Source organism: Suncus etruscus, chromosome 11, assembly GCF_024139225.1.
Source record: "Suncus etruscus isolate mSunEtr1 chromosome 11, mSunEtr1.pri.cur, whole genome shotgun sequence".
Lineage (NCBI taxonomy): Eukaryota > Metazoa > Chordata > Mammalia > Eulipotyphla > Soricidae > Suncus > Suncus etruscus.
In genome coordinates, this window is record NC_064858.1 from 80026430 (window position 1) to 80043276 (window position 16847).

At 43.6% G+C, this 16847-nt stretch overlaps 1 protein-coding gene across 1 annotated transcript in view; it reads right to left on the reverse strand.

Moving 5' to 3' along the window:
• The window catches only part of ATF7 (activating transcription factor 7), a 135322-nt gene that overhangs the window by 5987 nt on the left and 112488 nt on the right, over window positions 1-16847 (reverse strand). The window contains exons 5-11 of the mRNA XM_049783652.1: window positions 16407-16410; window positions 15437-15574; window positions 10238-10395; window positions 7541-7640; window positions 6479-6592; window positions 5712-5864; window positions 2170-2367 (exon numbers count right to left, since the gene is read on the reverse strand). Of these exons, the coding sequence (XP_049639609.1) occupies window positions 2170-2367; window positions 5712-5864; window positions 6479-6592; window positions 7541-7640; window positions 10238-10395; window positions 15437-15574; window positions 16407-16410 (865 nt within the window). The remainder of the gene's footprint in view (window positions 1-2169; window positions 2368-5711; window positions 5865-6478; window positions 6593-7540; window positions 7641-10237; window positions 10396-15436; window positions 15575-16406; window positions 16411-16847) is intronic.

Genomic DNA, 16847 nt, shown 5'->3' on the forward strand with positions numbered 1-16847 from the left:
AAATAAAGATCCTTTTTTAAAACTTGGTCACACCTAATAGAATCCTGGAAGGATCTGGGAGGAGAGGTAGGAGAACTCTATGGTCCTGAGACTGAACCCGTGTCCCTGCATGCAAAGCATATACTCTATCCTGTTGACCTATCTGCCAAGCCTTATAAGGACTTAAAATAAAAAATTAGTATTTAGGATAAATATGGTCATACCAAAATGAAAAATGTACCCTATGACTTTGAAATAAGAAAAGCTACTTCCAGAAATCTTACTCAAATATGTGCAATGTTCACTGCAATATTCTTGTAGCAAAATATCAGAAACATTATACCCATATTTTGTAATGTAATCATACTAAAGAATATGCTATTAAAGCTACTTTATTTAGTATATATACACACATATATTGGGAGAATTACAGCAGTACCCAGGGCTTACTTTTAGCTTTCAGCACAGGGATCACTTCTAGTGAGCTTGAGGACCATATGAGGTGCTGGGGATTAAACCTAGTTAGCCACATACAAGGCAAACACCCTATATAAAGCACTATCTCTCTGGCCCCCTGGTGTTTTGTGTTTTTTTTTTTTTTTTTTTTGGTGGGGGTCACACCAGCTGTGCTCAGGGATTACTCTTGGCTCTGTGCTAAAGGATCATTCCTAGCAGTATACAGGTAACATATGTAGTGTTGAAGATAAGACCCAATTGGTCTCAGGCAAGACAAGTGCCTATTATATTATCTCTCTGACCCACTACTTTATTTATTTATTTATTTTTTTTTTACTACTTTATTTTTTATTATTTCTCCCTTGCTTCTTTTTGTTGTTAGTGCTGTGATAACTGGTAGTCACTGGATATGGTACCAGGGATCAGAGATGGCAGTGCTGAGCAATGATGGGAATCAGATTCTCAAACCTGTAATCTCACCTCTGCAAGGCCTGGCTTTTACCACAGAGTCGTAACTCATGTTTTTCCTTTCCTTTTTTTTCTGGTGTGTGTTTTTGGGCCACATCTGGTGGCACTCGGGTTACTCCTGGCTTTGTGCTCAGGAATCACTCCTGGCAGGTTCGGGGGATGCCATGTATAAGGCAAAATATCAACCTCCTATGCTATCTAATCCTCCAGCCCCACCTACTTCATTTTAAATATAGCTTTAGAAGTTAGGGAACAACTCAGTAGTAGAGCACTAGCCTGGAGCACTGCCAATGGGAGCCCCCAGGGCGACAAATGTATGCCACAACCAGTCATGTGAACTTGGACACTGCATGATACTAGCAAAGGAAAGGGAAGGCAGGGGAGGGGGAGGGATGAGACTGATCTACACAGTTGGCTAGATCTGCAGGAGATGTTTGCTTTCTTTTATTACCCTGGACAAATATATTTTCCTTTGGGAGGTTCCATAAACTCAGTCAGATTCTATCACTTTTAGTGAGCACCTTGGGATGCTTAGTCTAATTCCCTTTATCCAAAGAGATGAAAAAAGTGATGATTCACTCTAATAGCAGACTGAGAAGTACACGGTGAGTACTTCCCACTCCCTGAAAAAAAAAGAGATTTTATTTTTTCTTGGTTTTGGGGCCATACCTGGTGCTGCACTCAGAAATTGCTCTTGGCAGGCTCAGGGGACCATATGGGATGTCCGGGATTGAACCCAGGTCTGTCCCAGGTCGGCCACATGAAAGGCAAATGCCCTGCCACTGTGCTATTGCTCCATCCCCAAGAGATTTTAACTGTAAAGAGATTCTTGGGACCAGAGAGCCAGCACAGTGGTAGGGTGTTTGCCTTGCACATGGCCGACCCAGACTGAAGGTGGTTCAATTCCCAGCATCCTATATGGTCCCCTGAGCCTGCCAGGGCAATTTTATTTTTGGTAGGAATTAAGAGGTTGCTTTATTTTTGTTTGTTTGTTTATTTATTAATATCTTTATTTAAGCACCATGCTTACCTAGGGGCGATTTCTGAGAACAGAGCTAGGAGTAACCCGAGTGTCGCCAGGTGTGACCCAAAAACCAAAAAAAAAAAAAAAAAAAGAGATTCTTGCTTGCCTTCTTCCTGCAAGCAACAACTACCTGTCTCAACTGACAGGGTTACCACCTATTACTTCTTTCTTTCCTTTTTTTTTTTTTTAACCCCTTTCTTTCTGATTCAACATTTCCTCATGGTCATCTGCACTCCACTCACACTTAGCTGAATGTTTTGGGAAGTGAGTTCCTCAGCCTTCTTCTCGAGGGAGGACACCCACAGCTTCCTCTTTTGACGACAGCGCGAGGCTGCAGCCCGATTACGCTCCAGAAAGCGCTGCCGTCTCTCATCGGGGTCTTCATCCACCGTGCGTCGCCTTCGCCCTCCAGTACTCGGAGTAGGCTGAGCTGGAGAGACCTGTCAGCAGGAAATAAAGTGTGATGTTAGTGGGAGTCACTTCGTACCATTGATGTCAGGTAGATCTGTATAGCAACTAAAGATCTGGGAAAGGGCTATACTAATCTCTGGTAACATCAAGTTTCCTCCTGTGTCCCTTAGCATCTCATTTCCTCCATTTCCCTCTCTTCTCTAGGAATTACTTCTGGTAGTGTTTGGGGGACCATATGGGATGCTGAGGATAGAACCCAGCTCGGCCCAACCTGCTCTAATATCACTCTGACCCCAAAATTTTATTTATTTTTAGGTTTTTGGGCCACAACTGGTGGTGCTCAGGGGCTATTCCTGGTCAGTGGTTTTCAGTGGACGATAAGTCGGGCTGAAGGCTTGAACCATGATCACAACCACTGCAGTCACATGCAAGCCAAGTGCCTTTCCTCCTGTACACCATTAGCTCTAAAGCATTTTTTGACCATATATCTTTTCCTGTTAGCTTTCAAAGAAGATAGATCTAGATTAAAATGTAGAAAGGCCAACTATATACTTGGACCTACTGTTATTAGAAAACACCTATTAGCAGGTTCCAAATAAGCCAGAGCTCATGTCAGTTACATGATAGTAAGTGGTAAGTTACAAATAGAGAACCTTGGACTTGAATTCAGGCCCTACTACTCATTAATAATGATAACCCAGATATTTTATTTAGACTATATTATCTCCAAAAATAAGCTAAATGAAGAGAAAATTTTTAAACTCAATTTAATGATCTAGAGGTCTTGGGTAATTGCGTTTCATTGTACAAAGAGAAGTTAATGCTAATTCTTTATAGATTTTATTTTCTTGGGGGGAGGGTGCTACACCTAGTGATGCTTAGGGCTTATTCCTTCCTCTGTATTCAAGGATCACTCCTGGAGGGCCTGGGGGGATCTTGAGGGATGCTGCAGATTATACTCGGGTTAGTCATGTACAAAGCAAATACCCTTCACTGTACTATCTCTCCAGCCCAAATCTCTACAGATTTTCATTTTCCTCTTTCTCTTTCTCATCTAAAAGAAGATGATGAGGGCCCGGAGAGATAGCACAGCAGCGTTTGCCTTGCAAGCAGCCGATCCAGGACCAAAGGTGGTTGGTTCGAATCCCGGTGTCCCATATGGTCCCCTGTGCCTGCCAGGAGCTATTTCTGAGCAGACAGCCAGGAGGAACCCCTGAGCAACGCTGGGTGTGGCCCAAAAACCAAAAACCAAAAAAAAAGCTGACGGGGGCAGGACAGTGATAGCACACTGCTTGCTATCAAGGTATAGCTTACTTAACAAGGTAAGGTACTTGCCTTGCATGCAGCTACCTGGGTTTGATCCCTGGCACCAAATATGGTCCTGAGTCCTGCTAGGGATCCCTGAGTGTAGAGTAAGGAGTAACTCCTGAGTATCATTGGGCAGGTGGCCCAAAAACCAAACAACAACAAAAACACAAAATCAAACTTACCAGAATTGAGGCCTTGATGAGAGTGAATGAGATAGTAGAATGGTTAAGGTACTTGCCTGATGATGACCCTAATTTGACCCCACGTACCACAAAAGGTCTCCTGAGTGATCCCTGAGCACAGAGCCAGAAGTAGTCCCTGCGCATGAAATGGATGTGGCCCAAACCCTTACAACCCCAATAATAAAACTGAGGCCTTTTGAGAAAAGAACTGCATATATAAACAGAAACCCTCTGGTTAATTTTAATTTTTGTTTTTGGGTCACTGGGTACTCAGAGGTTATTCCTGGTGTGGCACTCAGAAATCACTTCTGGTGGGCTGGAGGAGGGAACCATATGAGATGTCAGGAACTGAACCTGAGTCAGTCATGTGCAAGGCAAACATTTCACTGTACTACCATTCTGGCTCCTATTTTAAAATTTTAGTTAAAAATGATTACTTTATTAAAAAAAAGTAAACTATTACTTTATTGAAAAAGTGTGGTTTAGGGGCCGGGCGGTGGCGCTGGAGGTAAGGTGCCTGCCTTACCTGCGCTAGCCTAGGAGACGGACCGCGGTTCGATCCCCTGGCGTCCCATATGGTCCCCCAAGCCAGGAGCGACTTCTGAGCGCATAGCCAGGAGTAACCCCTGCGCGTTACCGGGTGTGGCCCAAAAACCAAAAAAAAAAAAAAAAAAAAAAAAAAAGAAAAAGTGTGGTTTATAAAGTTGTTCATAATACAGTTGTTTCTGGAATTCAGTGTTCCAACACCAATCCTACCACCAGTGTAACATTTCCTCCACCATTGTCTCCAGTTTCCCACCAACTCCCAAGACTGCCCCCTTGGAATGAACAAAATAATTTACTTTATAAAAAAAATGCAGAAAAATTTAGTTATATCTCACAGTGGGGTAATTAAGTCATTGTCTAAAGGTCTACTAAGCTAGATGAGCCTTCTGTGTTATTGGTTTTGCTTCCTCTGTTTAAGTGACTTCTATGCTACTTCCATATCTAATTTAGTGTGTTCCTACTAGGGTGTTAGTATTGAAAAATTTGGAGTGTGGCATATGTGGCATATGCAGCCACACACACTAAGAATGCCAGAATCTCTGTAGCTGGAATGACAAGTTTACATGGCAGCAGATGTGGGATGTTGGTATGGCTGCTGGGGCTTCTGGAAGCAGAAGGGGTGTGGATTTTGAGGGGCTGCCTTCCCACACATTGAGAAAACCCCTGAAGTTTTCAACCTCAAAGTCAGCATACCTGGAGTTTTTGTTGGTTAGGTGTCTCTGCAGAGATCAGTGGCAAAGTGGTAAACTTAACAGGTGATTGTGGGTGTGGTACAGGGGTGTGGGTACAGCTTCTGGGGCTTTAACAGGGCTGGGATTTGTTCTCTCTTTATTTTTTTGTTTTTTTGTTTTTTTTTTGGGTCACACCTGGCAGTGCTCAGGGGTACTCCTGGCTCCATGCTCAGAAATTGCTCCTGACAGGGGACCATATGGGACACCCGGATTCGAACCGATGACCTTCTGCATGAAAGGCAAACCCCTTATCTTCCATGCTATCTCTCCGGCCCCAGGGCTGGGATTTGAACTGAAATTCTGCTATGTTTTAGATGATTCTGAAGGTGTTATCATTCACATACAGAAAACAAAAAAACAAAAATTGAGACTTTCTTTGTGACAGTTCTGTACTATCCAACATGTTTTCATGTAATTCTAACTCAAGGATGTAAGAAAGGATCCTGTATTCTGGCACTATAAATCTACCAACAAAGACCTGAGGGCAGGAAGACACGAGAAAGTTGAAATCCATTCTTCTCTTAGTTTTTTTTGCTCCTTGAAAAGAGATACAAAAAGCAATGGTGAAACAGCTGGTTCCCCTCTCCCAGGATCCCATCCACTGACCTGTGGCTGGGCAGGGGATGGAGCATCAGGATGCTGAATGAGGATCTGGCTTTGCTCTGGTCGGGCCGTCACCATGGTGCTGGCGGTACCCACCACCATTCCACAACCACCATTGATTGAGGAGACTTGGTGGGTTAGGGTAGCTTTAAGTCTCTGTAGGAAAGGCAAGAAAATAAAAAAACAGCCTGTCAAGGGGAGAGATTCAAACAAAGGTAATAAAAGTGTGCTTAGAGACCTTACAGATAGCTAAAATTTCCACACCAATTTTAAAAGAGAAATTAAAAGAAAATGACAGGGAGAGTGAGTGTGCACCTGGACCTTCCAATATGCCTATTCTGTTCCCTGGCTATCATCCTGGGCACAGTTGGAGGATGGGGTTGTTGAAGCAAGAGAGCCCGGATGCAAGCTCTCTCCTGGAAGTTGGCCAGGTGCTGGCTACGCAGCTATTCACCTTTTGGCCAGCTCTCCTGCCCACTCATCCACCCTCCATCTGTCACCCTGGAACTGACACAGAAAGTGTTCCACTCCAAATGATCTGTGCTACCTCTTTTTCACTGCCATGGTCTATATACCAGCCTCTAAGAGTGGAAAAGAGGAAACAGGAGTCATGAATCAGACATTTTGTCTCCAGATTCTATGTTAGGATGTCTTTTAGCTCTGCCAGTCCCAGAAGGCTCTTCTGCTCAGCTTACTTGGTAAATCTAGCCTGATTTACTCTTCCCCACCCCCAGAAGAGTCAACATTGTCTGAGGCTAAGATGTACTCACCATCTTGGCTTCTGATGGCATAGGGTGGCCAGACGGAGAAAGGGAACCACTGCTGTTAACTGGTGGGCCAGGGATACCAGGAATGTTGGGCACCATAGACACAGGTCTGGCCAACTGGAGCAAGACAAGAAAGAAAAACCAGAAGGGAACATAATACTATTGTTGGGGCAATAGTATTCCAAAATGCCAGCTTTTGATTTTGGGTTTATTTCTGTTTTGGGGCCTCACCTGGCAATACTTAGGAATTAGTCCTGCCTTTGTACTCAGGAATTACTCTTTTTTTTTTTTGTGGTTTTTGGGTCACACCCGGCAGTGTTCAGGGGTTATTCCTGGCTCCAGGTTCAGAAATTGCTCCTGGCAGGCACGGGGGACCATATGGGGCGCTGGGATTTGAACAGATGACCTCCTGCATGAAAGGCAAACACCTTACCTCCATGCTATCTCTCTGGCCCCAGGAATTACTCTTGATGGAATTACTCTTGATGGAGCTCAGGGAGTCATATAGAATACTGGATATTGAACCTGGTTGGCTATGTGCAAGGCAAGTAAATGCCCTATCTGCTACACTATCACTCCTTCAAACCCCACCAAACTGCCAGCTTTTGAGGCTGACATGTTAGTAACCTGGTCTGTGTAACTTGCCCAGAGGGCAAGCAGGGGCAGTCTGAGAAAGACCTTTCCTCATGGAGCACCACAGGGTAGAAACTCTATTTCTTCAGGTCTGTGATCACTTCCATGGGAAAAAAAACTGGGGCTGTATCTTGAGAAAGTGGTGGGCAATTTGGGACATGCTAGGTGCCAAGTCAAATCAGCCTATCAGCAAGTTGGCAAGATCAATTCCTACACAGGAGCCAATTGTCCAGATGAGTCTTTGTCTACTGTTTCATAGTTTCATAGTGCTGGATTGGCAGAGGTTGGCAGAGAGTTTGGGCAGGTTACCATGTTCAACTAATACAGACCAAAGCCTATGTTTCCCTGAGGCTTGTGCATGTTTATGAGGCTTCATGGGGACGGGAGGATTAGTAGGTTGGTAGTGTTGGCCACCCCAACTACAGAGCTCACCGATATAACAGAAGGCATCTGTACTGGAGGCCCTGGCAGCACAGGCATGGTCTGTCCATTAGCAAGATGCATGACAAGAGGGAGGGAGCCAGTGGGAGACCTAGAGGAGACATGAAGTGATGTGCTCATAATTCAGAAGCTTCTGCCTATAGTTCTTTCTCCTAAAATTACAGCAGATTTTCTAGTTTCTTCCAATTAAGGAAATTATAGGACAGCATTTAAAACTTTAATTTTAGTAACTGTGATTTACAATCCTGCCCACGATAGAGTTTCATGCATACAATGTTCCAACACCTTGCTCTCCCCCAAAATGTCTGCTTCCCTCCACCATTGTTTGAATCTCCCACTCAGTGCCTGTGTCACTCCCCGACAGCATTTTAAAGTATTTACACCTTCATGAAGGTAGAAATAGCAGGAAATATTACTTACCTCACCTTAAAAATGGAGAAAATGGCAAGATCTTAACACCTTGCAAATTAAACAAAAACCATTAATCTCAAGTAGGTGGGAAATTAATCCTATTAATGTATAAACTGTCTTGCTGCAGGCAAGGGAGACTTAGACAAAGTTGTCTTTTATTTTTTTGTTGGATGGGAGTCTTGGACCACACTTGGCAGTACCCAGGGATTGCTCCCAGCAGTGCTCAGGGGAACAATATGACATGCCAGGGATTAAAGAAGGGCTAGCTATGGGCAGGGGAAATACCTTAACCCCCTACCCTCTCCCGTACTGAAGCTGTCATTTTGCAAAGTTGAATAAGATCATATGACAGGAACCAAATGTGAATGTTTCTCTTACTTCTTTTCTACATTTTGTGATGCCTGCCTGAAAAAAGCAGCTCTCCTTTTGTGTTTTTCTTAGTGGGTCCAGAAAATAATAAAATTCAGGAGGTTCCTAAAGCCTCATGATTTACATAGTTATTGGGGAAAGAATTTCAAATCATTCCATTAGAAAATCTGTATATAGGCCATGCCAGGAGTAAAGAGTAATATACAGAGAAAATTAGGAATAGTTAGACCAACTAAGATTGAGAATACCAGACCATAAAGGTGACTTAATGGATTTCAGATCCTACTCAGTAATGCCAATGAGCTGCTGAAATCAAGAAAATAAATGTTACTTTTATGTGTGGCCTCTGCTTTATTTTTCTACATCCGGCAGGACTCAGGGGTTACTTCTAACTCTGAACTCAGGAATCTTTCCTGGTAGGACACAGGGAACCATATGGAATGCCTGGAATCAAATCCAAGTCAGCTATGTGCAAGGTAATTGAGTTCGACCTGCTGTACTATATGATTCCAGCCCCATGTGGCCTTTACTTTACTATGAACATACTATAAGATTTTTGCTTATTTGTTTTGACATCCTAAAATTGTAAGGAATCTTGCTTCAGACTGGTTAAGTATTGGATTAACAAATTAAGAGATTAGAGATTAGGGTTTAGAAAGATAGTACAGTGGGCAGGGAAACCCATATGGTCTGAGTCCTGCCAGGAGTCATCCCTGAGCCCAGAATCAGGATTAAACCCTGAGTACTATTGGGTATAGACCAAAAACAAACAAATAAAACAACTGAGAAAGTAAGGCCCCAATAAGTACTTTCTTTGGGACCATACCTAGAAGTGCAGTTAGCTCTATGCTTAGGGATCACTCCTGGCAGTGCTTGTGGGATCTTAAGTCAGGCCAGGAATTAAACCTGGGTAGGCTATACATGGCAAAAAATTACCATTATACTATCTAGCCCCAAACACCTTTATTGTTATTTTTTGTTTTGAGTTTATTCCATTAGAAAATCTGTATATAGGGGCCAGAGAGATAACACTGCAATAAGGTGTTTGCCTTGCATGTGGCCAATACAGGATGGATCCAAGTTCGATCTCAGGCATCCCATAGTCCGCTGAGCGTGTCAGGAGTGATTCTGAGCCCAGAGCCAGGAGCAACCCCTGAGCGCTGCCGGGTGTGGCCCAAAACAACAACAACAAAACCAAACAAAACATAAAAAAATAAAATCTATTTACAAGCCATATATACCAGGTGGTACTGATCTGGCACTTAGGAATCAGTTCTGGCAGTATTCAAGGGAACAAATTAGGTGCTGGGGATTGAACTTGATAGGTCACATACATATGTCTTATCATCTTTCTGGCCTCTTTATTTATTTTTTATTTTTGGGTTATACCCAGCAGCACACAGAGGTTTCTCCTGGCTCTGCACTCAGAAATCACTCCTGGCAGGTACAGGGGACCATAAGGGATGCTGGGATTCAAACCACTGTCTGTCCTGGATCAGCTGCGTGCAAGGCAAAAGCCCTACCACTGTGCTATCTCTCCAGCTTCTTTCTGCCCTCTTTAAGCACTATCTTTTTTTTTAATTTTTGGTCACACCCAGTTGTGCTCAAGTTTTACTTTCACTCTGCTCAGGAATCAATGCTGGTGGTCTCAGGGAACTATAAGGAGTACTGGGGATTGAACCTGGGTTGGCTGCATGCAAGGTAAGTGCCCTAACCTTGTATTATCACTCTGCCACTGGCCCCTCTCCCCACATACTTTCTTAACCATTCAAAAAGTAAAGGAGCATCTGTTTATGGGCATGAAAAAGTAATCAAAGAGACAATCTCAGGGTCTTGTATTCAAGTATAGTTTCTATCTACTCAAATGACTTTACAGAGAAGAAAGTGATTTCTGCTTTCTTTACTTACCCCAGTTGCCTGTTGGATGGTGGAGCTTGTGTGATGACAGAAGTTGGGGAGGGAAGGGTTGGGTGAAGTGGATCGTAGCCCAAGTGGAGAGGCAGGGAGCCAGGTCTTACGATAGTAGGTGTGGGAGTAGAGATCACTACAGGCTTTGGGGTAACCTCCTGGAGAGAAGAGACCGATAGATCAAAAACACTTTAAGGAGCTTCTATAGGAAAATGCGTAGTATCTAAATAGTATTTGAAAACTGCCACAATTTTTTTGTTTGTTTCTTTGGGATCACACCGATGGTGCTCAAAGTTACTTTTGACTCTATGCTCAGAAATCACTCCTGGCAGGCTTGGGGATCATACGGAATGCTGGGGATAGAACCTATGTGGGTTAGGGTGCATGCAAGGTTAACGCTCTACCTGCTTTGCTATATACTCCAGTCCCCAAGTATAAATTCTTATTTCCTCTTACCAGGATCATACAGAGTGGACTGCCAGGATTCGTTTGGTACACACGCTGTAGCACTGTGGATTAAGCTCATGGCCTCATAGTTGCCCTTGGCACCATTAAATTTTGTTTGTTTTGGGACCACATCCAGAGTTGCTCAGGAGTTATTCCTAGCTCTGTGCTCAAGGATCACTTTTGGTGGTGCTTGGTGGGTCATATGCTGGGGATTAAACCTAGGTCAGTGAGTGCAAGGCAAATACCCTAGCTGCTGTGCTTTCTCTCCAGCCTCTTGGTACTTTTTTTGGGCTATAATTGATTATGCTCAAGGATTACTCCTGGCTCTGCACTCAGAAATTACTCTTAGAGGGCTCAGGGGACCATATGGGAGATGGAACACAGATTGGCAGTGAGCGAGGCATATGCTCTACCCACTGCAGTATTGCTCCAACAATTCCTATCCTCACTCTAGCACTTTTTTTTTTCACTTGAGAAGAAAAACTTGAATGTTTCTCATGTTCCATCAGACAATGAAAACCAGGAACAAAACCCAGTCAATTCACTGCAACACAAAACAATGAGTATGGTAAATTCTGTGTCCCTCAGGAACTGGCAGGTCAGGTGTATAAATCTTATTTAAAGCAGGAAGCAGAGGGGTAGGGCAGCAACCACCTCAGCCGCCATGCTCCCGGCGGGCATGGAAATGCGGAGGAAGGTTGGCCCCCAGCGCCCCGAGCCTCTCTGCTCCTCTCCACTCCCCTCAGCACTGCCACCGTTGCCTCAGGTGCCACAGAAGAACTCTAGCACTTTTTAATCCACTGAAATATCTTCTAGGTTCTGCTTACTGGGAATTTCCCAAACAGCAAAATTGCTAGAATTGCCAGGTGGTGGCAGATTTGAACATTCAGCATTTTAATCCATTGTGCCATATCTTCTGGGCCCCAAAATCTAGTTAAAAAATACTGGAAAGAGCACTAAATTACTCCTATAAATCATAAACTGATTCCATCATGGTCCTGAACCTCATGAACCTACTTAGAGGGAAAACGGAATTAATGTCTTTTGGCTATTTTCCCTCTCTACGATGATGACTATATGAATGAGATGACAGATGGAAAATTGCTCAAAATGTCTGAGTAGTACCACATAATTCAAAGAATTTCTACAATTTTTCTCATTCTAGTTACTGTAATTTTAAACTTGAGGCTAACTGTCTTCATCTCTAATGGGAAAGGTAAGGTTAAGAAAGGCTATAAAGGGGCTGGAGCCATAGCACAGCAACAGGGCATTTGCCTTTCACACACAGCCGCCAATCCAGGATGGAAGGTACTTTGAATCCTGGTGTCCCATATGGTCCTCCAAACCAGGAGCGAGCCAGGAGTAATCCCTGAGCATCACTGGGTATGGCCCAAAAGCCAGGAAAAAAATCATTCTTGGCAGGTTTGGGGGGCCATATGGGATTGAACCCGGTAGACATGTGCAAGACAAACTCCCTACCCACTGTGCTATCACTTTGACCCCCGAATACTGATCATATTATAAACAGACAAACTGCTGGGGGAAAAAAAGGAGGATCTAAGGTGATAGCACAGTGGGTAGGGCATGTGGCTGGCCCTGGTTGGATTCCCAGCCTCCCTTATGGTACTCTAAGCACAGCCAGGGGAAACCCTGAGCACCGCTGGGTGTGGCTCAAAAACCAAAAACAAACACAAAAGCGAAGAAAAGAAAAAGACAAGTAATGGATAGTTTCACCCAAGTGTGCACTGACAGAACTAAGTTTACCTGTGAGATGAGATGTATGGGAGAAGGGATCAAGTGGGTGTGCTTAAACCAAAACAAAGCAGAACAAAAAACTAACCAAGAAGTGAAATGTAAGACATAATGCTCCCACTGTTAACTTAGTAGAATTTTAGACTGCTATTGACTAAACTGACACCAGCTTCTAGATGCTGATTAAAAGGGGAGAATGAGGGATCAGAATAGCACAGCAGGGAGGGCATTTGCCTTGCATACGGCTGACCCAAGTTTGATCCCCAGCATCCTATATGGTTCCCTGAGCCTGCCAGGTGTGACTTCTGAGTGAAGAAAAAAAAAGGGGGGGGGGAGAGTGGGAGGAGAAATGAGAGCTATACTGTTGATTGCAGTGTAACTTTTTTTTCCTGGCAGTGTTTGTGGGACCATGCAATGCCAGGGACTGAACCTGGGGCTACTTCATGCAAAATTTGCACTCCAGCTCTTTGACCTATTTATTTCACTGGTTCTGACAGTGGGATAGTTTTGAGAAGTTATTGAACCAAATTTGGACATAGGTAAGATGTGATTTCCACATTGGGAACTGAAATAAATAACCACTGGCAGAAAATCAGAGAGTGAAAGAAGACATAAGGAGATTTCTGAGGTCCTGAAAAGATTTGAATGCTGGTTACATATGCTGCTCTGTGAAAATTCAGTGAACATTATATTTTTCTGTATATGTTATGTTTTATATATGTAAAAAATCAACCCAACTTTTTTTTTTTTTTTTTTTGGCTATACCTAGCAGTGCTCAGGGCTTACCTCTGGCTCTGTGCTCAGGGATAACTCCTCACAGTGCTCTGGGGGAACATATGGGATACCAGGGATTGAATTTGCATAGGCTGTGTGCAAGACAAATGACCTACCCACTGTACTATAGCTCTGTTCCCCTCCACCCACCAAAAAAAAAAAAAAAAGACTTCTTAAGAGGTTTCCTTTTCCATGGTTTTTTAAAATGCACCATACATGGCACTAACTTTATTTTCATGTCACACTCTGCGGTGCTCAGGGTTTACTCCTGGCTCTGCACTCATGAATCATTCCTGGTAGTACTCAAGGGACCATATGGGATGCCAAGGGTCTGCCACATGCAAGGCTAGCACCCTACCTGTAAAGCTATTTCTCTGGCCCCAGAAGTTTCCATTTGTTTGTTTGTTTGTTTTTGGGCCACACTCGGTAACACTCAGGGGTTACTCCTGGCTATGCGCTCAGAAATTGCCCCTGGCTTGGGGGACCATAAGGGACATGGTGGATCAAACCGTGGTCTGTCCTAGGTTAACAAATGCAAGGCAGATGCCCTACTGCTTGCACCACTACTCCAGCCCCAAGAAGTTTCCTTTTAAATAATATCAGAATACTAGTCATTTCCTTGGAGTCAGTAGAAGACTTCCCTCTGGAAGAATTTCTCTTCCTCTAAATTCTTGTATATGTGTTTGAGTGTACATGTTTATGTATGTGTGTTTAGGACACAGATAATAATGCTCAGGGGCTACTCCCAGGAGTGCCTAGGGGACCATAAAATGAAACCAGCATACAGTATGCAAATGTACAGTATGCATTCTCTCAGAGCTTTGAGTTGTTTTCCCAACCCCCTAGATTTAATGATCAATATATGAATTATGAGATTTTTTCTTTTTCGCATAAATGAAGTAGAACACAGAGAAGTATACTGTAATAAAGGATGCAATTACACAACTTTTCACATGATGTAAAATCAAGACTGAGTCTGTTTTTACGGGTCTTTCTGTTCTCCTTTCAAATTCCGCGGTAGATTATCTCCTAAGTTCTATTATAAAAGAAGTTTTATTTTGCCTTAAACATTATAGTAATGAAGTAAAAATATAAGTACTTATGAATATAAATTATTGTTTTTCAATACACTCTGGGAGATTCATCCACATAGCTGTATATATCTTTTTTTTTTTTTTTTTTTTCTTTTTTTAACCACACCCGGCTATGCTCAAGGGCTATTCCTAGCTTTGGTCAGGACGCCTTTATGGCATGCTCAGGGGCCATGTGGGATGCCGGTGACCGAACTCAGGTCGAGCGCGTGCAAGGCAAGTGCCCTACCCGTTGTTCTATCGCTCTGGCCCCTTATAGCTGTATATAGTTTATTCTTTTTTTGTTTGTTTGTTTGTGGGCCACACCCAGCATTGCTCAGGGGTTACTCCTGACTCTGCATTCTGAAATCACTCCTAGCAGGCTTGGGGACAATATGGGATGCTGGAGATCAAACCCAGGTTGGCAGAGTGCAAGGCAAATGCCCTACCTGCTGTGCTATAGCTCCTATCTTCCTATGTTGTTGTTCTTTGGGCCACACCTGGTGACACTCAGGGGTTATTCCTGGCTATGCGCTCAGAAATCATTCCTGGCTTGGGGGACCACATGGGATGCTGGGGATCGAACCCAAGTCCGTCCTGGGCAGCCACGTGCAAGGCAAATGCCCTACCACTGTGCTATCACTCCAGCCCAGTTTAGAAACATCACACGTCTTGATTCATTCTCTTATTGATGGACACTGGGCTACTCCCATGTGCTTTTTTTCCTAGCATGACTACATATGTTAGTAATATTCTCTTTTTTTTGGTTTTTCGGGTCACACCGTTTGATGCTCAGGGGTTACTCCTGGCTAAGCGCTCAGAAATTGCCCCCCATTGGGGGACCATATGGGATGCTGGGGGATCGAACCGTGCCTTCCTTGACTAGCGATTGCAAGGCTTACCTTACCTCTAGTGCCCCCTCGCCGGCCCCATGTTAGGAATATTCTTACATGCTACTTTTGGTGGATATGTGTAGTAATTTTTATTAGACTGGTAAATAGAATTATTGGGTCAGAAAATAGGCATCTGTTGAATACCTACTTAATACAGTTTTTAAAAGAATGAGTTAATCTTGTATTACATGCTATTTATACAGTACATGAATTAACACTTATTGGTCGATTAACATTTGGGGAAATTCTCGTAGAATCTTTACCTTTTCCTTGAGTGGCGGGGAGCAGGGACTGGAAGCTGGACTGTCAGGAGGGGTTGAGTCCACCTCCACTGGTTCTTCTTCTTTAATTTTGACGTCTGGTGTGGAAGGCAGAGACATGTCAAGGGGCCCAGTAACAGTCTGTTTAAAGGGAAAAGAGTCATATTTCAACTTCTTGATTCTCTTCAAATTGGATATATACTTTCTGAGCTCAGAAATTACTCTTGGCAGACTCTGGATGCTGGGGATTGAACCTGGGTTGGCCACATGCAAGGCAAACACCCTACCTACTGAGATATCACTCCAGTCCCAGGATCTATATTTTTCTTTCTTTCTTTCTCTCTCTCTCTCTTTTTTTTTTTTGGATCACACCTGGCAGCACTCAGGGGTTACTCCTGGCTCTATGCTCAGAAATGGGCCCTGGCAGGCACAGGGGGCCACATGGGATGCCGGATTCTTTTTCTCCAAAACATGGGGAATGAGCAATAGCAAAGAAGGTCTCATTCCTACCTTCACATTTATTTTTCTTATTTTTGTTTTTGGGTCACAACTGGAAGTTCTCAGGGGCTATTCCTGGCACTGTTAAGGGTCATTTGCAGTAGTACTTAAGATTCCAAATCCAGGCCTCCCACATGTTCTAAGTCCACTGAATTATCTCTGGCTCTTCTCTCACTTTTCCTACATTGCTAAGGTGTCAGAACCAACTGAGTGAAACTCTGAAGTCAGAAGGTGGTAGGTGGTAGGAAGGAGAGGCTTTTTTTTTTTTTTTTTTTTTTTTGTGGCTTTTTGGGTCACACCCAGCAGTGCTCAGGGGTTACTCCTGGCTCCATGCTCAGAAATTGCTCCTGGCAGGCACAGGGGACCATATGGGACGCCGGGATTCGAACCGATGACCTTCTGCATGAAAGGCAAACGCCTTACCTCCATGCTATCTCTCCGGCCCTGGAAGGAGAGGCTTTTAAATAAATATAACCACACTTATAAATACTCAGAGGCATCTCCAAAAAAGCTGTGGTTCAGGAAAATTTTGGATTCAGTAAACTTTCTCGGATAAAATCTTTCATTAATTATATGCTTTTCTTCATGAGAGATGAAAACTACCCCTGAAAACTACCTCCTGGACAGACAGAAAAAATTATCAAAGGATTACCAAAGTATAACTGTCTGATCGACTGACTATATATTTTTTGGAGGAGGGCATACTTGACAGCGCTCAGGGGTTTCTCCTGGTTCTACCCAGGAATCACTCCTGGAAGGCGTAGGGACTAACTATACGGGATGCTGAAGCTCGAACCCAGGTCAGCCACATGCAAGGCGAGTGCCCTACCTTCTCCATCCCATCTGATCAATGATGATGGTCCTCTAAATAAGCTACAATGGACAGTGGAAAGGACTTGAAGCTTTTAAAGGAAGT